This window comes from Schistocerca gregaria, chromosome 3, assembly GCF_023897955.1.
Source record: "Schistocerca gregaria isolate iqSchGreg1 chromosome 3, iqSchGreg1.2, whole genome shotgun sequence".
NCBI classification, from domain to species: Eukaryota; Metazoa; Arthropoda; class Insecta; order Orthoptera; family Acrididae; genus Schistocerca; species Schistocerca gregaria.
The window spans coordinates 561,969,243-561,991,742 of NC_064922.1; the positions used below are offsets into that span (position 1 = coordinate 561,969,243).

The 22,500-nt window shown below is 42.4% G+C and overlaps 2 protein-coding genes across 2 annotated transcripts in view; both read right to left on the reverse strand.

Moving 5' to 3' along the window:
* Positions 1 to 20,615, reverse strand: part of LOC126355179 (uncharacterized) — a 77,322-nt gene extending 56,707 nt beyond the window's left edge. Inside the window, exon 1 of the mRNA XM_050005392.1 lies at positions 20,255 to 20,615. Within this exon, the coding sequence (XP_049861349.1) occupies positions 20,255 to 20,586 (332 nt within the window). The 5' untranslated portion in view covers positions 20,587 to 20,615. The remainder of the gene's footprint in view (positions 1 to 20,254) is intronic.
* The window catches only part of LOC126355462 (protein enabled homolog), a 501,028-nt gene that overhangs the window by 258,911 nt on the left and 219,617 nt on the right, over positions 1 to 22,500 (reverse strand). The gene's annotated exons all lie outside the window — the stretch shown is intronic.

The window sequence follows — 22,500 nt, forward strand, 5'->3', positions numbered from 1 at the left end:
CGTGTGCCGCCGTGGATACACTACACCATGCACGCCAAAATGGCGCTGTCTAAAACCTACGCAGAGGCAGCTGCGGAGCACCAGAGGCCACACATGAGAGCGTGAACGACGGCTGGGAAGATGTTTATGGGCGAGCAGACGTGCAATCGTTGTGCAATTGACCGCCCGGATGAACCAACAGGTTACCAACAACGTCTCCTCAACCAACCTTCACTGAACGTTGCTGTGTATGGGTCTCCGCATCAAGGGCCTGGTTCATGCACCCACGCTGACTGCTGCTCAGCTGGAATTTGCACGCCAATACCACCGCAACTGGAAGTGCACTGAGTGGCGACAGGTGGCCTCTGATGAATTACAATTTATGCTTCTTTGGACAAATGGCCCTTGGCGTGTACGGCAAGAAACGTCTGAAAGCAAACACCTTGCAACAATCGTCGGAAGGCTGCAGGCAAGAGGAGAGAGCCTTATTGCCCGAGGAATGTTTTCGTAGCATCCCGTATTTCTCCATTCTGGAAGGCAAAATGGATCAACGCAATTATGTCCCTATCCTTTGGTAGCATATTTAGGCTTTTGAAAGGTGGTCATATTGATGTGACAGGACACTATTTCTGAGTAAACTTACGCTGATGAACCAAAACATTATGTTCACTTCCACCGCAAGACTGAATGACGACTGTCAGTAACATGGGCATCTAGCGCTCTACGTAAAAAAATGTAATCAGAGCAGGCGAAGGGAGGCTCCATTCTAGAGACGATACGGGTGACAAATCGGGAAATACACTGATATTTGTGACTGGCTAAGAACAGATTGATGTGTCCCGGCGCCTGGGAACAGTCATCGGGGAAACGGGGAAGCTTGTCGGCTGTTAATATCTTTAAAGTCTAAGGAAAATGATTGAAGGACGATGAAACCATGAGTAGGTGACAAAACGCAGAACGACCGCGACTCACCGCAGAACATGGAGGTCGGAGGCTTGCACGCTCAAAGTAGGAGAGATGGCGATGTGTGTCAGATCTGACAATAGCTCAGGCTTCGCGCGGGAGCAGGTGTTTCAAAGGAGGCCTTTCAGCGCACACTGCAGAATAAGGCGCTCCGCTTCTAACCTCTACGTGTTCGTGTACTCCCAATGACATCGTCTTTTACGACTGTAGCAGACACGGGTTCTTTGATATTTGACTGTGCATCAATGGAAACTCGTGGTCGGATGCATTTCGCTTCTCGTTACAGCGGGTCGGTGGTCGCGTTCGGATACACGGTCATCCATACAAATAGCTGCCCACAAGCACCGCACTGCGGATGCAGGCCGGTGGATCAGTCTTATGCAATGGAGAACATTAACTCGGGCTGGCACGGAAACTGTGCTAACAATCTAAGACTAATTTTTTGTTGGTGTGAGGCTTTAATGCGCAAAACGTATAAGGTCATAAGGGGCCCAGTAAAGAACCAGAGAATGCTGGGAACGCGAGGGAAAACACCGTTGCCAGGGCCCATACAAAAGGAAGGAAAAAATCTAAAACATCAAGACGTTACGGAAGAGTATCTAAAAGACGTCGAAAAGAAACCTAAGTCACCAGGTAGAAATCAGATATCTTGCTTTTTAAAAACTTAAATCGCGAGTCACACGTTCCACATCATTACGAAGTGTCGTATTCATGACCTATGGAACAAGTATTAATCTAATCTAATCAGCTCGCACGTCATCTGCTAAAATGTCCGGCAAAGGGGGCGGCAGCCCGACCCTGAGACTTAAGGATCAGGAAATGTCTGACCGTTAATGCCTGGTTACAGAAAGTACAGCTGGGTGCAGGGTAGCACTCAACAACTGGCGGTGACTAAAGCGGCAGTGCCCTATTCGCAACCGAGATAACATCTCTTCCTCACGGCGAGACGGCCCCCGAGGAAGTTGACCAGGCTGTTAGGAGAGGTTTCAATTCTCTGAGTTCGTTCCCATGAAGGGAGCACCAATGGTCATGCCAAAGTGACTTGATACGCTGATAGAGAAAAGTACAACAGGGAACGGAGTAAGAGGCGGGCCGACCGTGGTGGACGGCGGCCTTGGCTGCTACGTCATTCCCATGAAAACCTACAAGGCCAGGAACCCTCATGAACATCACTTGGGCTCCCCCATCTGAGAACAAATGGAGGCAGTCCTGAATCCGTCGAACGGTGGGGTGGACTGGATCGGGACCATCTAGACTCTGAAGGGCACTGAGGGAGTCAGAGCACTAAGACTGAGGGCTACGTGAACATCGTTGCATACCACCTGCAGTCCTTCAGGCTTGATATCTCCCCCCCCCCCCCCCCGCCCCCAAGATCGTAATGGCACGTGCCGGGATGCTAACTGTCCATGTCACAGAGTCAGACTCGTGCTGAAGGGGTTTGAGGAGCTTGTTAGGGAATTGAAGACGTCGCGGCCACCAAATTCGCGTGCTCTGTACCCGTCGGAATACATCTGGGACGCTATCAGGCGCCTGCTCCGCGCACACTAACAACCGGCCCGTAATTTACGGGAATTGTGTGACCCCTGCGTTTACATCTGGAGCCACACACCACCGGAAATCTACCAAATACTTCTGGAATACGTGTCACCAAGGACTGCTGATCTATCGCGTCCCAAAGGTGGGCCGACAGAGTTTTAAGCACGATATTGCAGTGCCTGTGTTATTCCGGATTATGATGCATGCATGTCTTCGGGAAAAGACTTTTGGGGCGACGACAGCCGTTATGAAATACATTGACGACATATGGAAGTTTTGGCTTGGATAGCTATGTGGTAAGGCGCTCGCTCCCGATAAGTGGGAAATCCGTGATAGAGTCTCGGTCTGGCGCAAGTGTTCATTGTCGTTCCATTATACTGCTGATGGTTGTCCAAAATAAAAAATGCGAACACATTTCATGTACAGTATTAAGCAGGTGATCATAATGTTTAGGCTCATACGTCTGTTACATTTATTTACTTACATGTGTATTACGGTATATTGATAATTTTTACTTATGGACCGTCTGACAGCAACTGAATAAAACACAATTTTAGTGCCATACGCGTTTCGCCTTTATTTTCTGCAAGGCATCACCAGTAGCCTGGAATATGTACATATGTTAGCTATTTAATTTACATTTTTTTGTCACTGTGCCTATAGGTTATAAACAGTTCTTGTGGGAGAGATTTCATATTACAGGCCACTGATGATGCCTTGCAGAAAATAAAGGCGAAACGCGTATGGCGCTAAAATTGTGTTTTATTCAGTTGCTGCAGACTGAATAAGTAAAACTTATCAATATACCGTAATATTACATGCAACTGAGGAAGACAGGACTTAAAAAAGTTACTTACATGTGTGTTTCCTAACATATCTTGAGCGTTAATTACCTGTGTTTTCATGTATTGGGACACTATGCTTAGGTGAACAAAATGTGTTTTGTGAGTGCTAGGAACTAATCACTTACGCTTTATTTTGTCTTCTTAAAGTGAGTCTCTCTAATCGAGGATTACACTCTTATTGCTACATGTAAAACCTAAATTGAACATAAGATGTAACGCCTGCGGAATCATACAGAAACATAATCATAAAAGTGACGACTCTTCTGTGTGGAAAAAACACATTTTTTTCTGTTGTAGGTTTCGTGTACAATCGCGCGTCATAAGAAAATAGAATACATCACATTAGAAGCCTCCTTTCGAAGCCAAGCGGGTTTCTGATTGTTCGTGACTTATCACGCTTCTCGAGTGAAAAACTTTGGGATCAAGACGAGAACTAAAACATACTTTTTTTTAAAATGAAGGTCAATGACAGCATTGCAGAAAACATTTCTTGAACAAGATTCTATTTACAGAATAAATTAAATGTGTGCTATAGTGACTGGCACCAGGGAGGTAGTTTTGACATTGCCACTAATAATAGAAGCGAGAATAAGGAAAAATCAATACACGTTCAAAGGATTAGTCGACCTGGAAAAAGCATTCAAAAATATAGATAGTGCAAGATTTTCGAAATTCTGTGAAAAATAGAATTTACATGGAAATACGGTTAATAATGTAAACAACGACCAGGAGGAGGCAATAAGACCGGAAGATCAAAAACGAAGTCCTCAGGTTAAAAAAAAAGGTGTAAGACACGGATGCCCTACTGTTTAATCTGCACATTGAAGAAGCGATGATGGAAGTAAAAGAAAGGCTCAGGAATGGAATTAAAATTCAAGGTGAAAGGGTGTCAATTATACGATTAGCTGATGACATTGCTGAGTGAAAGTGAAGAATTACAAGATCTGCTGAATGGAATGGACAATCTAATGAGTATAGAATATTGATTGAGAGTATATCGAACGAACACGAAAGCAATGAGAAGTAGCAGAAATGAGAACAGCGAGAAACTTAACTTCACGATTGATGGTCACGAAGTAGATGAAGTTAAGGAATTCTGCTACCTAGGCACCAATTTAACCAATACGGACGGAACAAGGACATCAAAAGCAGACTAGTACCGGCAAAAAGAGTAACTAGTCTCTTAGTATCAAACATGGACCCTAATTTGAGGAGGAAATTTCTGAGAATATACGTTTGAAGTACAGCATTGTATGGTAGTGGAACTTGACTGTAGGGAAACTGGAACAGAAGAAAATCTGAGCTTTTGAGATGTGGTACTACAGAAGAATGATGAAAATTAGGTGGACTGATAGTGAGGAATGAGGAAGTTCTCCGCAGAATCGGAGAGGAATATGCGGAAAACACTGACGAGGACAAGGGGCAGGATGATAGGACATCTGTTAAGACATCAGGGGCTGATTTCCATTGTATTAGAGGGAGTTGTACAGGGCAAAAACTGTAGAAGACTGTCTCTGGAATACATCCAGCAATAACTGAGGACGTACGTTGCATGTGCTATGCTGAGATGAAAAGTTTGGCACACTAGAGATATTCGTGGCGGACCACATCATATTAGTCAGAAGACTAATGACTTAAAGAACAACAACAATAATAGTAATAGTGATTATAGGATTGTGTTGAGGGAAAGACGTCCAGACGGCCGAACAAAGACCGCTGAGGTATGAAGTCGACGATGGAATGATATCTGGGAGTTGGGGTGCTGGTGCTGTTGTGATTGCGCCACGGGAAGTCCGCTGTGAGGGGGCGGCTGGGGGACGAGTACACGGGTAGAAAAGTCCTTGGGACAAACATCTCAGTGTTAGTACAGTGAGTGAGTCAATATTAGTAGCTCAGGCTGTAGCGTGGCGAGATGACAGTGAAAACATGGTCCGAGTAGGCTGTAATCTCTATCATCCGTACAGTTAACCAGTTTCAACCATGTTTTCAGCTTCACGCTTCATTTCACAGTTTACTACATCGCTTGTATCTGCTGACATTTTTTCTAAGACGGTATTTTAGTTTGTTTACTAGAAGACGAGAAACTTCCCCAATGGGAAAGAGGACTTGTGGAAACCCATTAAACATTTAAACTGCTGAACAATTTCGAGCAGAACAACGAACCGAGTTCCAGTGCAAAATTGCCTGTCTATGCTGTGACGTACTTTTTTTTTCCCATTCACACTGAAACTAGCAATGAATCAACAGCTATCCGAGAAAGCTTTATGTAACTAACAAGAAGCACCTGAGAGTTTCACTGAAAAGACGCAGGTATTCTTCTGAACGCAACAAGTTTTCACACAAAAAAAGGAACAGGGTATATAATATTTATGCACATAAGTTATTTCGCGATTATTGGGATTTATATGAATTCTTATCTCAACACAAGTGTACTGTATAGGAACAATGAATTGCTGTATTGACGGTGTCTTCATTGGCCGGCACTTTGCGCACCCTTTAATGCTGTGTGTTTTAATTAAATATATTTCTGTTTTAATCATTCTATAGTTTTCGATGTGTCGTAGAGTGTTCACATAACTCGTCACACCCATGGACACAAATTAATGTGAGACAATCACGTTTCCAACAAAATTTGTTAGAAGCATCTGGATTTTGAGGACAGACTAAGCTCTCACCTCTTGAATATTTCAACATATTTCGAACACTGCCGGAAGAGAGAGTCTACAGACTTTTCTATACATCACCCTCTCCGTATGTGTACGGAAATTTAACAAACTAACATCATTCGAGTGATTCTGTCTTAGAGTTTCCTTTTCCGTTTATTATAGATCCTAGATCAATTTTTGGAACATTCTAGTACTTAGTTCACCAACAAATCCAACCTCTATTTCAGACACTGGATTCATCCAGAAACTCTGCGTTTGGTTTCTGTTATTGTTTAGACCACATTGTGTCTCGTGCAGAAAGCATTGTTCACACGATAGCAGTGTCAACAGATAAGCTCCTTACCCTGAACAAAAGTGATTATCTTTTATACGAAAACGTGTCCCAGCTCCCGCAAGCATTTCACGTCAGTGAATGACACTGACCGTACAGAACACGGCACCTAAACAACAGGGCAATTCAAAGATGAGGCTGATTGGTAATATCCCGTCGACAATGATGTCGTTAGAGACGGATTACAAGCTCGGGAAATAAATCAGCATTTTACTATTCAAAGAAACCACATCAGCATTCGCCTTGAGCAAAGAAAACATTGATGGTCAGTGGAGATCTGAACCGCCATCGTTCAGAGTAAAAAGCAGGTGTCTACTATTGCATCTACAATTCGGTACTGAAAAAATACTTTGCCTCGCTTCAGAGATATTAACAGGTCTGGAGATATAGAGCTTAAGCTGTGTAGAAGACTGAACAAGTCCCAATGTCAACGGGGTATAACTGTTTAATTAGATATTTCTATCGACCCTCAGACCCACCCGCAGATGTAACCCAAGAATGAAGAGTAAACATCAGCTTGCTAGAATGTGTGTTTCCAAATCATCTTGTCATTGGAGGAGACATTGATCATCCAGCAATCAAAAGGGATAATCACTATTTCAAAAGCGGTGGGCCTGAGAAGACATCCTACGAAACAGTACTAAATGCCTCCTCTGAAAACTACGCACAATGGATAGTTTGCGATTCCACTCAAGATAGAGATATTCGAGATGTAATTGCAAGAAATAGACCATAGCTCTTTGAAGACGTCCGTAATGAAAACGGCATCGGTGACCACGAGCAACTAAAACAAGCAGAATAATTTACAAGTTCGGTAAACTATATAAAGGTAAGTCTTGGCAAACGCTAAGACGCAACATTATAAACATTTATTTCTGAGCAAGAGGATGCAGAAAATCTGTAGCTGAAGTCTAGAACATCTGGTGAAGAGTTGGATATGTAAGTACATATAACTGTTCATGATGGGAAGGGCGTTACATGGTATACAATTTCTATAAAAAATCTTCTAAAAAACGATAAGTGAAGAGAACAGTAAGTGTAGAACAGAGCATAAGGCTATAAATTGAGCAAATGCTAAATGAAACACATTTGGCTTTCGGAAGGGCATCGTGTGAAGCCTTCGACGACTACTGCAGCAGAATTTTATAGGAAGACCCACACAAAATGCAAGAAATTGCAGAACATGTGTTGTCAGTGGCACCAACGTTACTATCCAGACATTTATGACTGACAGGAGAAATGCAATAGATGGCAGTAAAGCAAACGCAGAATCGCCAAACACCGTTCCCAAATGCTCTTTTACTATGCACTCCGCATCAGACCGCAAGTGGCCCACCAGCACCATCCGACCGCCGTGTCATCCTTAGCAGATGATGCGCAAACGAGGGGCGTGTGGTCAGCACACCGCTCTCCAAGTTTTCTATGACCGGATCCGTTACTGTTTGGTCGAGTATCTCCTCAATTGGCATCACGTGGTTGAGTGTACCACGAAAAATACCAACAGTCCATGGTGGCCCGGATGGGCACCAATCCAAGTGCCGACCACGCCTGACAGCGCTTAACTTCGGTGATCTGACGGGAACCGTTACAAAAATACTGCCTCTAATTGTCGCACTACTGCAAAGATATCTGCTTTAGACACTAATGTCAGTGGTGCTGAGAAACGGCTGAAATCGCTCGATCCAACAAGGCTGCAGAGCCCGACTGAATCTTTGACAAATTTTACACATATTCTACAGCATTTTAACCATAAGATACCGTACACGTCCCAAACAGAAAACAACGTCTAGTCCTTCGAGAAAAGCACAGATCACACCCATTTACAAGAATAGTAGTAAAGGTGTTCCCCAATATCACACTCCAATATCATTTATATTGTCTGACGCAAAATCTGATATATTGAGCTCAAACATAATACCTCCATAGCAGCCAGCCTGGATTTCGGAAGCATTGGTCATGTGAAACTCAACTCACATGACGTGCACAAAGCCAAGAATGAAGCAAATCTGGTAGACACAGTATTGCAGAGAGTACGATCGTGAAGAGTATCAAATAAAATTTGTCATTAGATTCAGGATTTATTTGTAGAGACGACGCAGCATGTTATCTCGGTTGGAGTCATTGACACATGAAGTAACTTCATGTGTGCTCTGATCGTTGTTCTTGTTGTATGAGTATATTACTGACATGGCAGACAATAATACCCGGAGAGGATTTGGTGGTGGTGCAGTTATCTATCTGAAAAAGAAGCTGCACAAATCCTCAATCAGAACTTGTGCAAAATTCACAGTAACGCGAAGATTGGCAAGTCGTGTTAAATGCTCAGAATGTAAAACTATGCACTACACAAAACGAGGAAACGTCGAAGACTGATTCACATTTTGTGAATATATTTTAGTTCAGCTACTCGTGACCAATAAAAATCGGTGTCGGACCGATACTCTAACCCGGATTTTCCGCTTGTCGTGAGCGGTCGCCTTAACAACATTTTTTGTTATACAGTACACAAAGAATAAACTCCTTCGACGGTCATGAGAACAGAGCTGCAGCTTTCAGCTTTGCTTAGCGCGGAGGTTCCAACTACGGGGCGTATTTAAAAAATACTCCTTAAGTAGTTAGCAAAAGAGGAACAACATTTGACATGTCGCCTCCTCCTATAGTGTCGTGCTAGCAAAAACGTCCAAAAAGGACCACATCCTTGAAACCGTCTCTGAATGCTCGCACATAGCACTTAGGCTGTCCGAATACGCCGCCAGTGCCTGTTAAAAACTTCTTAATGCCATGCAGTCACAATCCAAATGCTCTAACGTTGGTGAAAGTAAGCATAGGAAGAGTAATGCTAAACTATTGTGTCGCCATTTTAATCCCGTTACATGATCCCGTGGTCTAGGGATGGCGTCTTTGATTCATAATCAAAACGTCCTCGGTCCCGGGTTCGAAACCCGCCACCGCTTTAATTTTGATTAATAATCTGTATTGGCGGCCCAAGACTTCCGGTATATGAAGTCACCCTCATTCTGCTAACGACCTTGTCATAGAGGGCGGAGCAGCATACAGAGGTTCAGGGCACTTCTTTAGGGTGGGAAACAGCCCATAACGCCAGAGGAAACAGCTATGATTAATGGCATGAGGATGCAAAAGGCAATGGAAACAACTGCATTAAAGACACATAACGTGGATCCACAGGAAATGTGGCCTACAACTGAAAAAAGTGCCATGGTGATCTCTCCATTGGCAACAGATTCCGGAATAGTCCCCCATTCGAACTCCCAGAGGAGACTTCCCTGGGGGAAGCGACCATGAGAAAAAGATTGTATAATCAACGAAAGGATAACCTTATACGAGTCGGGGTGTGGAATGTCAGAAGCTCGAGTGTGGTAGGGAAGCTAGAAAATCTGAAAAGGGAAATGCAAAGGCTCAATCCAGATATTATAGGGGTCACTGGGATGAAATAGTCAGATGAGTATAGGGTAATACCAACAGCAGCACAAAATGGTATAACGGGAGTAGGATTCGTTATGAATAAGAAGGTAGGGGAGAGAGTGTGTTCCTGTGAACAGTTCAATGATACGATTGTTCTTATCAGACTCGACAGTAAATCAACACCGACAACTGTAGTTCAGGTGCACATGCTGACGTCGCAAGCTAAAGATGAAGAGATAGGAAAAGCATGAGGACATTGACAGGATAACGCAATACGCAAAGGGAGATGAAAATGTAATAGTTATGGGGAACTGGAATGTAGTTGTAGGAGAAGGGGGGGGGGTGAGAAAAGGTTACAGGAGAATATGGGCTTGGGACAAGAAATCAGAGACGAGAAAGCCTGATTCAGTTCTGTAATAGCGAATATTCTGTTCAAGAATCACAAGAAAAGGAGGTATACTATGAAGAGACAGGGTGATACGGGAATATTTCAGTTACATAACATCATTGTCAGACGGAGATTCCGAAATCAGATTCTGGATTGTAAGGCGTACCCAGAAGCAGATATAGACTCAGATCAAAATGTAGTAGTGACGAAGAGTAGGCTGAAGTTTAAGACAGTAGTCAGGAAGAATCAATCTGCAAAGAAGTGCTACACAGAAGTACTAAGGAGTGACGAGATACGCTTGAAATTCTCTAAGGCTGTAGATACAGCAACAGAGTAGTCCAGTGGGCAGTACAGTTCACGAGGAATGGACATCTCTAAAAAGGGTAGTCACAGAAGCTCGAAAGAAAAACAGCTACAAAGTAGGTAACTGCGAAGAATCGATGGAAAATAGAAGAAATACATGAGTTGACCAATGAAAGAAGAAAAAACAAAAATGTTCAGGGTAATTAAAGAATACAGAAATACAAGTCACCGAGTAATGAAATAAATAGGAAGTGCAGGGGAGCTAAGACGTAATGGATGAACGAAACACGCGAAGAAATCGAAAAAGCAATGATAGTCGGAATCACAGACTCTGCGTGCAGGAAAGTCAGAACGACCTTAGGTGAAATTTAAACAAATGGTTCAAATGGCTCTAAGCACTATGAGACTTAACATCTGAGGTCATCAGTCCCCTAGACTTAGAACTACTTAAACCTAACTAACTAAAGGACATCACACACATCCATGCCCGAGGCAGGATTCGAACCTGCGACCGTAACAGCAGCGGAGTTCCGGACTGAAGTGCCTACAACCTCTCGGCCACAGCGGCCGGTTGAAATTAAAAGCTGTGGTGGTAACATAGACCGGGTGGAAAGAGTACATTGAAGATCTCTGAGGGAGAAGAGTTGTCTGATGAGATAGAGGACACAGGAGTTGATTCAGAAGGGATAGGAGATTCAGTATTAGAATCAGAATTTAAGACGGCTTTGGAGGACTTAAGATCAAATAAGGCATAAGGAATTGATAACATTCCACCAGAATTTCTAAAATCATTATGGGCAGTGGCAATAAAGCGACTATTCACGTTGGTCTGTAGAGTGTATGAGTCTGGCAATATACCGTCTGACTTTCGGAAAAATATTATCCACACTTTTCCGCAGACAGCAAGAGCCGACAAGTGTGACAATTATCGCACCATCAACTGAACAGCTCATGCATCACAGTTGCTGACAAGAATAGTATGCAGAAGAATGAAAAAGAAAATTGAGGATGTGTTAGATGACGATCAGTTTGGCTTTAGAAAAAGTTAAAGGCACCAGAGAGGCAATTCTGGCGATGTTGATAATGGAAGTAAGATTGAAGAAAAATCAAGACACGTTCATCGGATTTGTCGACTGGAAAAAGCGTTCGACAGTATAAAATGGCGCAAAACATTCGAAATTCTGAGAAAAATAGGAAGAGACGGGTAATATGCAGTATGTACAAGAACCAACAGAACAATAAGAGTGGACTAACAAGAACGAAATGCTCAGATTAAAACGGGTGTAAGACAGGGACGTCGTCTTTCGCTTCTTCAATCGGTACATCTAAGAAACAATGATGGAAATAAAATGAAGTGTCAGGAGTGGAATCAAAATTCTAGGTGAAAGGGTATCAATTATACGACTCGCTGATGACCTTACTTTCTGTCCGCCGGGGTGGCCGAGCGGTTCTAGGCGCTACAGTTTGGAACCGCGAGACCGCTACGGTCGCAGGTTCGAATCTTGCCTCGGGCATGGACGTGTGTGTTGCCCTTAGGTTAGTTAGGTTTAAGTAGTTCTAGGAGACTGATGCCCTCAGAAGTTAAGTCCCATAGTGCTCAGAACCATTTAACCATTTGAACCTTACTATCTTGAGTGAAAGTGAAGAAGAATTACATGATCTGTTGAATGGAATGGGTGGTCTATGTAGTACAGAACGTGGGTTGGGAGTAAATCGAACAAGGACGAAAGTAATGGAAAGTAGCAGAAATGGTAACAGCGAGAAACGTAACATCAAGGTTGATGGTCACAAAGTAGATGAGGTTAAGGAATTCTACTGGCTAGACAGCAAAGAAACCAATGACGGACGCAACAAAGAGGACATCAAAAGCACACTAACAGTGACAAGAAGGGCATTGCTGGTCAATATAGGTCTACTATTACCAAACATAAACCTTAATTTGAGAAAGAAATTTCTGAGGCTGTACCTTTTGAGCACAGCATTGTATGGTGGTGAAACCTGGACTGTGGGATAACTGGAACAGAAGAGAAACGAAGGATTTGAGATGTGGTGCTACAGACGAATGTTTAAAATTAGGTGCAATGGTAAGGAAACGAATGTGGACGTTATGCGCAGAATCGGAGAGGAAAAGAATATGTGCAAAACACTGAAAAATAGGGCAGGATGATTGGGCATCTTAAGACACCAGGGATTGACTTCCATGATACTAAAGGGAGCCGTAAGAAGGCAGAAACTGTAGAGGAAGACATTTGAATACATTCAACAGATAATTCAGGACTGAGGTTGCAAGAGCTGGACTGAGGTTGCAAGAGCTGCTCTGAGACGATGAGGTTGGCACAAAAGAGAAATTAGTGGAAACAAAAAGAAAAGAAAAAGCGTTGTTGTATTATTAACGGCCACTGTGTGTGTTTATACAGTAACCACCTTAAGTGCAATAGAAAGTCCTTCAGACATGCATCCATTTCTGAAGGACATCGTATTGAGATAAATGCAGTTACTACATAAACACCACTGACGATATAGAACGTATGTTTGACTGCAATATCAGTGGTGACAGTCTACGCGTCTACGCAAAGCAATTACGTGCATGACAGAGGGTACTTCTCAGTGTGCCACGTATATTCTCAGTCTTAGGTTACTGGAAAAATGTTATCGGTCTACTAACGAGATTGATTACAGAAATATTCGACCGATCCTAGAACACAGCTCAGACGTATGCGACTCATGACTTATATGACTTTCAGAGGGTATTTACCACATACACAGAAGGGCAGTACGGATGTTAAAATATCTGTTCGACCCACGGGAGAGTGGCATTCGCTTTAAGATGAACGCCAACTGTCACGCGTGAGCCTTCTTACAATGTTTCAGGAAGCAACATTGAGTTATCTAAGTATATACTACAGCCCCCTCATATACCGGTGACGCAGGGCGCACATAGACAAGTTTTATCTAATTAGAGATAATTTAAGAGGCCAGTCATTAGGTGCTCAATGCGCAAGTGAAATCGGAAGTGGTAAATGGAAAGTACCCATTCCCATGTACTTCAATTGTTTGAAGAGTAGATAAAATTGTAGATGCAGATTCTCTGTAAAAATTATAAAAGGTGCCGATCTTTCACCTCCAGTTTAGAAATCTAATTGGATTCCGGAAAAAAGTCTATCGTATAAATTCAGCTCACCTGTGCAACCATGAGATTCAGGAAGCAGTTTAAAGTAGAATCGAAAAAGCTATGTAACCCATTTCCGGAGGCGCTGTACGTGGTTTAGCGCTTAGGCTGTGGCCAAAGTAGCAACTGAAGCAATGTAGGGCAAGCTAAGTGATCAAAGACTTCCTAGCCAACAGAATTCTGCTCGTCTTTCGAGATGTGTGAATTTCGTAGGGTGTGTTCTCCGACTAACTGCTCACTATGGACAAAAATAGTATGATGGGTAATGTCAGAAGCTACATTAGGAAGTCAATGGATGATGCTGTGGTGTGTAGAGAAGTCTCTGTACCACAAATTGTAGCCTAACGCGTAAGGAATTGTCAAATGCAAACGAGAGAGATGGAAAAATTGCCCACTTACAAGTAGGAATCGCGCACTGACGGTTCCGTACAAATTTTATTATGTATATAGACTGTTCATTCAATCCGGGAATTGATAATCTCGACCATTTTTGGCTACTATCGACACTGACACTGAAAATATATCGGTCTCAGGGCTTTCCAGATTTTAGAGTAAGTTTTAATTTCAGCAATATAAATGTAACAAATTAATGTAATAGGCAGGCGACCATTATTATTATTATTATTATTATTATTATTATTATTATTATTATTATTATTATTATTATTATTATTATTATCATCATCATCATCGCTTCGGAATTTATCAGATATCCAGGAGCGATTACTCCACATAGATATCGCGTTTCAAGTTATATGTGAAACAAAATATTCAAGGACTAGTCTCCCAAAATTTGTTTCATATATAATTTGAAGGACTGCAACAGTCTTCTCGACACTTACAACCTTAAACGCCTTATATAAGTTCAATAAGAGCTCCTGGTTAAATTCCAAATGCGTGATATGAAGGAGAGTCATTTCTTGACAGAACGCAGATTAACGCCGAATAACAAAAGGCCAAAAAATATTTTTTCGTGTCATATAATTACAAATTTACAGCTTTCGGATTCTTTCCTTTGGTTGTACATTTTAGACTGGCAATGGCAAGGAAAGCGTTTCTCAAGAAGAAAAATTTGTTAACATCGAGTATAGGTTTAAGTGTCAGGAAGTCATTTCTGAAAGTATTTGTATGGAGTGTAGCCATGCATGGAAGTGAAACGTGGACAATAAATAGCTTAGACAAGAAGAGAATAGAAGCTTTCGAAATGTGGTGCTACAGAAGAATGCTGAAGATTAGATGGGTAGATCACATAACTAATGAGGAGGTATTGAATAGAATTGGGGAGAAGAGGAGCTTGTGGCACAACTTGACTAGAAGGGATCGATTGGTAGGACATGTTCTAAGACATTGAGGGATCACCAATTTAGTATTGGAGGGCAGCGTGGAGGGTAAAAATCGTAGAGAGCGACCAAGAGATGAATACACTAAGCAGATTCAGAAGGATGTAGGCTACAGTAGGTACTGGGAGATGAAGAAGCTTGCACGGGATAGAGTAGCATGGAGAGCTGCATCAAGCCAGTCTCAGGACTGAAGATCACCACAGCAACAACATGATTCTAGGCCAACGGTAAGTACACTGTAAGTTTTGATGCGTGAGTTCGCTTGTCAAGATATGTAACATAAATGTCCATATCTTTTGATTGCATTGACTTAGAAGCTTAAACTTTTTTTACACCACCAAGGGACCACTGACCTCGGTATGGACATGAATTTCATCTTGATACGTCTACCCCTTTCTGAGAAAAAGGGTTTTTAACAATCAAACAGATTGACAACAACGCTGTCCTATAAGGGTTCCCTTTTTACCGTCTGCGACACAAAACCATAAGAAGTAAGTAAACTGTTTACCCAAGTATCCACCGTAGCACTTTTATCCCATGGTGAGACAAGTCAGTCTATGCCTTCACAGAAAAAAAATACTTTTGCTGTTGATTACGTATTCATGATTTACCCAGGCGTGCACCACCTCGTCTGAAGCTGACCGACGGTCAGTAAAGTCTTTCCTCAAGACTCCAAAAGTATGGAAATCGCTTGGGGAGAGATCAGGACTGTATGGAGGACGTGTAACAGCTCCCCAGCGAAATTTTGTAGTGTGGTCGAAACAACTTTGGCAACGTGTGTGACATCGTGTAACGCTACTTGTACCTTGGGCTGTCAGAAACTCAATTTAACTTGTCAAAGGAGATCGGTAATATCGCGATCTCAAGTACAAACTTTTTTGTGGGTATTCAATATCCGACCAAACGCTTACGTTGCTTTGCTCAGTACTAACTGTTACCAGTGGCTTCGATAGCATATCAGTCGTTTTGTTATCGTGAGTGAGAATAAGGAAGCTACTATATGTGCAATAATGTCAGTTGCAATCACTTGTTGGCATGTTTGGGTAAGCATAGCTTGTGATGTCACCCCCCCCCCCCCCCCCCCCGCACGCGCACACGCACACGCACAGTGTGACTGCCATGCGTGTGTGCATCTTGCTATGCATTACACACCATGTACATTATCCGACAAATTTAATAATTATTAACATGATTTATATTCAATGGGATAAAAAACTTTCCATTTACTACTTTACCGTGTTAGGGATAGAGTTTTTGTCTAAAGCAGCTTATGTACTTTCTCGGTGTTCAGGCTATTTCCATACCAAATTTCAAAAAAATCTGTTCAGCGAATTGGCCGTGAAAACGTAAACGTAAGCAGAGGTACTTTCGCTTTTACAATGTTAGTATGGATTAATATCAGACCGAATAAAGAGCCTTTGAGACACTGAAAAACTATTTGTGATTTGATTTGACTAATTACACAAGATTAGTGAGATTACTTTGTAAGTTACAGTCGGAAAGTTCTAAGTGAAAGGAATATTTATTTGAGTGAACATTAGAAACTTAACTCTTTCTGCGGAATTGTGAATATAGCTTCTGCAGTTATTTTCCAGGAAGCTACAGCAAGTTATTTTTTAAATATTACATTTTTTGTCCTGTTGCTGATGTATTTAAATCTTGTACAAATCAACAAATATCAATTTCAGGTAGCGAGTCAAAAACACCGAATGTCTTAGAAGTGAGTACAACATGTTGTATGTTACTGGTTGTTTTCAGATGGTGGAATTCTCTTTTAAGTGAAGTGTTCAAAAACGTGGTTGTTTTCCTGAACACACGCCTTCAAACGACTTGCGGACTATATGCAAAGTAGCAGTTGTCAATCAGCGACAAGCTTCCTCCATGCACTGTCTGAAGTCCCGTTTGGTTAGGCTGTAGAATGTATCGTTGCACAACCTGTGCGACGCAGGTCTGAACGAACAAAGACACGAGGTTGGGCCTGCCACGGATGTCGGCATGGAACACACACGGCTTGCACATTCAGCTAGTGTGGTGACGTGTTGCTGATGCCTGGTGAGCGCCGACGCGATGCGAACGAAGCAGCGGTGGTTTATGCCGACAAGTCGATTAGAAGGCGCACTGAGTTGTGTCCTTAGCAAAATGGGCACTCATTTCAACAGTTCAGTCAAATGAACATTCCGTCGCGAAAGCATCCATCCGTATCCCACTCCCTTATGTACAACGCATTGCACCCACCCATGAAATTTTGAACTTTTCTATGCCCTCACTAAAATGGATAGAAATGGACTAAAATTGATTTGTAGACTTGAAATACACTAGCTGTAAGAGAGGAAAAATGTCAAAATTTAACTCGTTGCTATAAATATATGGAAAGATGTAAATAACTCCGCAGAAGCAGTAACTTTCCTTATGTCTATCTAACTAACAAATATTTCTATAATTATTTCGTGAGTTACAGAGTAACATAGCTTACCTGAAACGGCTTTTATAAAAAGAAGAGCTACCATCCACACATAGTTTAAAAATATGTATTTGAATTAGATCGTTACCGATTTCGGATTTATTACAAATCCATATTCAAATGGGTTTTACTTTCCTCCTGGAGCCTCGTTTCGTACTCGTCACTGGTTTTGTGCACTAAGATACAGAAAAAAAATTTCGTGCAAAATTCCATAAACTTAAGAGATTTCTTTTTCTCTTTGACCTTAACAAGAACATTCATGAAATGGTTTTAAAATTAATAAAATATGAAAATTGGCAGAAAACTAAGTGATGCTAATTTCTGTAAGAAGAATTCGTCGTTTAAATAAGTTTCCAGAATTTGACAGTGCTAACATTAAGATGGCGCATATAGAAAAAAGTGTTGACGTTAAAATACGTAAGAAAATACAGGCCATGTGAGTTTTGACCACATTTGATGATTTATTAACTTAAATCAATTAATGGATGTTTCTCTTAAGGTCATAAAGGGGAATCTTTCTCTCTCAATTTTATAGAATTTTGAACGGAAATCTTTTTGTTTGTATCAGTGCACAAAACCAGTAACGAGACCCGAGGACGAAAGAAAGGAAATTTGGAAGACCGACGTGAAGATGGATTTGTAATAAATCTGAAAGCAGTATTGGGTTAAATAAACGTTCCTAAACTACACTTAGGGCTGGAAGATTAAATTATGAACTGTATAACGGTACTACAACAACGAAATAGCATATCCCAATTGCAAGAACTGTTTGTAAGCCGATCACCTTGTTCTAGCCACCCTGAGCACAGATCTTCAATGAGTGGATAACACCCTCGCGAAGGCCTTCAAACAACTTTTGAGACACTACAACAGAAGCCAACTGAAACTTTTATCCCACGAAGACACAAGTTTGTGCTTTTCATTTGAAAAACTGGGAAGGTAGTCGTAAATTAATGACAGTATGGTCAGGTATCAAAATGGAATACTATGAGACCCCAAAATATCTAGTAGTGTCACTTGATAGAGCTCTTAGTCGTACTTTGAGGAAGCACTGCACATGAACTGCAAGTCAAAGTCTCCACTAGGAATAATCTGCTACGGAAACTGGGCCGGTCGCATCAGGGTAGTCTGGCTAAAACTTTACATACATCTGTAATTGCGCCGTGCTATTCTGCAGCATAGTATGCATGTCCTTTTTGGTATAATTCAGTACATGCCGAACAGATGGACATTCCTCTCAATGAATGAAAACTGCAAAATCAGTCTACAACACGTCACAGGAATAGCACCGGCCCCTGTTCATGAGGAATAAATGAATGAGGAAAGAATGAAAGTGGGACAGGAGAGAAAGCATCCTCTGTATGTGCATGAACTGACCCGCAATGACTGAAGTATAGGTGTTTCCTTAGAACATCGACGGAATTGGGAACCACTCCTGAAAAAGCTAGGTTGCAACTATGATACGACCTTCATTTCTCCTAGTTAGAACAAAGTTATATCTCCTGGATATGATGAGAAATTGACTTGGAAGTCCCTGAGTAGACTGGGTTCTGGAGTTGGCAAATCAAAGGTTAATTTGGTAAGATGGGGCCACACCGCTAAAGATGATGTTTAGTGTGACTGTGGAGAAGACAAGACTGTTCACCATATGCTTCAGTGGCGACTGTGTCGAGCCTCCTGCGCATAAGATGACCAAGGAACAGAAAATGCGTTGAAATGCCCAAATTTTAGGCAAACGTAATGTAGTCATAACTGGGTGTAATGTAGATGTTTCTGATATGGGAATAAGTAAATATAAGAGGAATTTACAATTTGTACAGAGTCGAGGAGCATGAAAGGGAAGCAGTGGTTGGCAAGGGAGTGAGACAGGGTTGTGGCCTCTCCCCAATGTTATTCAATCTGTATATTGAGCAAGCAGTGTAGGAAACAAAAGAAAAATTCGAATTAGGTATTAAAATCCATGGAGAAGAAACAAAAACTTTGAGGTTCGCTGGTGACACTGTAATTCTGTCAGAGACAGCACAGGACTTGGAAGAGCAGTTTAACGGAATGGACAGTGTATTGAAAGGAGGATATAAGATGAACATCAACAAAAGCAAAACGAGGATAATGGAATGTAGTGGAATTAGATTAGGAAATGAGACAAAGTAGTAAAGGAGTTTTGCTATTTGGGGAGCAAAATAACTGATGATGGTCGAAGTAGAGAGGATATAAAATGGAGACTGGCAATGGCAAGGAAAGCGTTTCTGAAGATGAGAAATTTGTTAACATCGAGTATAGATTTAAGTGTCGGGAAGTCATTTCTGAAAGTATTTGTATGGAGTGTAGCCATATATGGAAGTGAAACATGGACGATAACTAGTTTGGACAAGAAGAGAATAGAAGCTTTCGAAATGTGGTGCTACAGAAGAATGCTGAAGATTAGATGGGTAGATCGCATAACTAATGAGGAAGTATTGAATAGGACTGGAGAGAAGAGAAGTTTGTGGCACAACTTGACCAGAAGAAGGGATCGGTTCGTAGGACATGTTCCGAGGCATCAAGGGATCACCAATTTTGTATTGGAGGGTAAAAATTGTAGAGGGAGACCAAGAGATGAATACACTAAGCAGATTCAGAAGGATGTAGGTTGCAGTAGGTACTGGGAGATGAAGAAGCTAGCACAGGATAGAGTAGCATGGAGAGCTGCATCAAACCAGTCTCAGGACTGAAGACCACAACAACAACACAAGATAGTAATCTTGAAGATACTGTTATACTTCTAAGTTACGATCCTACAACCGCCGAGCGTGTTGAGTAGCGTGGTAGAAGGTCACGCTCTGGCCCTACCAGAGGACGCACGGGCCGTACCTGGGAGCGGCAGTGAAGACGCCGAGCCTGGCGAAGGCGGGCAGAGCGAGGCGGTAGACCTGCGCCTCGTTGTGGAAGAGCTCTGCCGAGCTGAAGGCGGACACGCGCTGCCCCTCGGGGGCGGGCACCTTCACGTAGAGGCGGCGGCCGCGCGGCGTGCTGAGGCGCGCGCCCGTGGAGCCGGTGCCGCGGTGCGCCGCCTGCAGCCGCCCCCGCAGCGACGCCGCCGCCCCCGCGTCCTCGCCCAGCGCCGCGAGCGCTTCGCGCAGCGCCGCCTCCACGGCCGCGTCCGCTACCACGTCCACACCCACGCCTGCAGCAGCCGCCTCCATGGCTGTCCGCTCCGTACTGACTGCCGCGCGCTGCTCGCTTATCGCCGCAACCGCAGCGCGCTGATAACGGGTTCGTCGTCACACGGCCGCGGACGTGGCGCTATCTACGTCTCCACATCTGTCAGCCGCGCGTCACGGCTCACCACGTCACTGCTTCGGCGCCTAATGACGCTCTGCTGGCAGCCCGGGTGGTCCGCTCTATATCTTCTGACACACTTAACACGATGGCCGCCGATTCCGCAAGTGATAGCAGACTTACTACAGCTATAGCTACACTCCGCGAATCATGTTACGATGTGTGGCGGAGGGTGCTTCGTGTAAATTTTTTTCCTTTTTATTAAACCGTTGCTTCCTTGTCTGTCTCTCTGTCTGTCTGACACAGATTTTGCACTTTGTTTTAAACTAGCTTCCCAATCAGATGGAGACTTGATATTTCAAATGTAGTTAAGAATTTAATGACACTTTGCTGCTCGAAACGTCGCTAAGTCCGAGGGTGACGTCGCAGAGCGCAGCGTACAATTATAGACCGCCAAAAAAACTAATCGCCAGGAAAAAAGCGGAATTTAAAAGCGAAAGTACCAACAGATAATTCTTTTCATTATTTTTTATCTCCTCAGTTTATTCCATCATAAATTGGTTAACAAAATGTCACGAATAATGGGCCTTAAGTGCTACATTACAGGCTTTTTAATAGTGGTCTATACAAGGGCAATATACTTGAAGACAATATTATAGAAATGGAAGAGGATGTAGATGAAGATGAAATGGGAGATACGATACTGCGTGAAGAGTTTGACAGAGCACTGAAAGACCTGAGTCGAAACAAGGTCGCCGGAGTAGACAACATTCCAGTGGAACTACTGACGGCCTTGGGAGAGCCAGTCCTGACAAAACTCTACCATCTGGTGAGAAAGATGTATGACACAGCCGAAATACCCTCAGACTTCAAGAAGAATATAATAATTCCAATCCCAGAGAAAGCAGGTGTTGACAGATGTGAAAATTACCGAACAATCACTTTAATAAGCCACAGCTGCAAAATACTAACACGAATTCTTTACAGACGAATGGAAAAACTAGTAGAAATACTGGAACACGTGAGGCAATACTGACCTTACGACTTATCTTATAAGAAAGATTAAGGAAAGGCAAACCTACGTTTCTAGCATTAGAGAAAACTTTTGACAATGTTGATTGGAATACTCTCTTTCAAATGCTAAAGGTGGCAGGGGTAAAATACAGGGAGCGAAAGGCTATTTGCAATTTGTACAGAAACCAGATGGCAGTTATAAGAGTCGAGGGACATGAAAGGGAAGCAGTGGTTGGAAAGGGAGTGAGACAGGGTTGTAGCCTCTCACCGATGTTATTCAATCTGTATATTGAGCAAGCAGTAAAGGAAACAAAAGAAAAATTCGGAGTAGGTATTAAAATCCATGGAGAAGAAATAAAAACTTCCAGGTTCGCCGATGACATTGTAATTCTGTCAGAGACACCAAAGGACTTGGAAGAGCAGTTGAATGGAATGGACAGTGTCTTGAGAGCAGTATATAAGATGAACATCAACAAAAGCAAAACGAGGATAATGGAATGTGGTCGAATTAAGTCGGGTGATGCTGAGGGAAGTAGATTAGGAAATGAGACACTTAAAGTAGTAAAGGAGTTTTCCGTTTTTTGGAGCAAAATAACTGATGATGGTCGAAGTAGAGAGGATATAAAATGTAGACTGGCAATGGCAAGAAAGGCGTTTCTGAAGAAGACAAGTTTGTTAACATCGAGTATAGATTTAAGTGTCAGGAAGTCATTTCCAAAAGTATTTGTATGGAGCGTAGCCATGTATGGAAGTGAAACATGGACGATAAATAGTTTGGACAAAAAGAGAATAGAAGATTTCGAAATGTGGTGCAACAGAAGAAT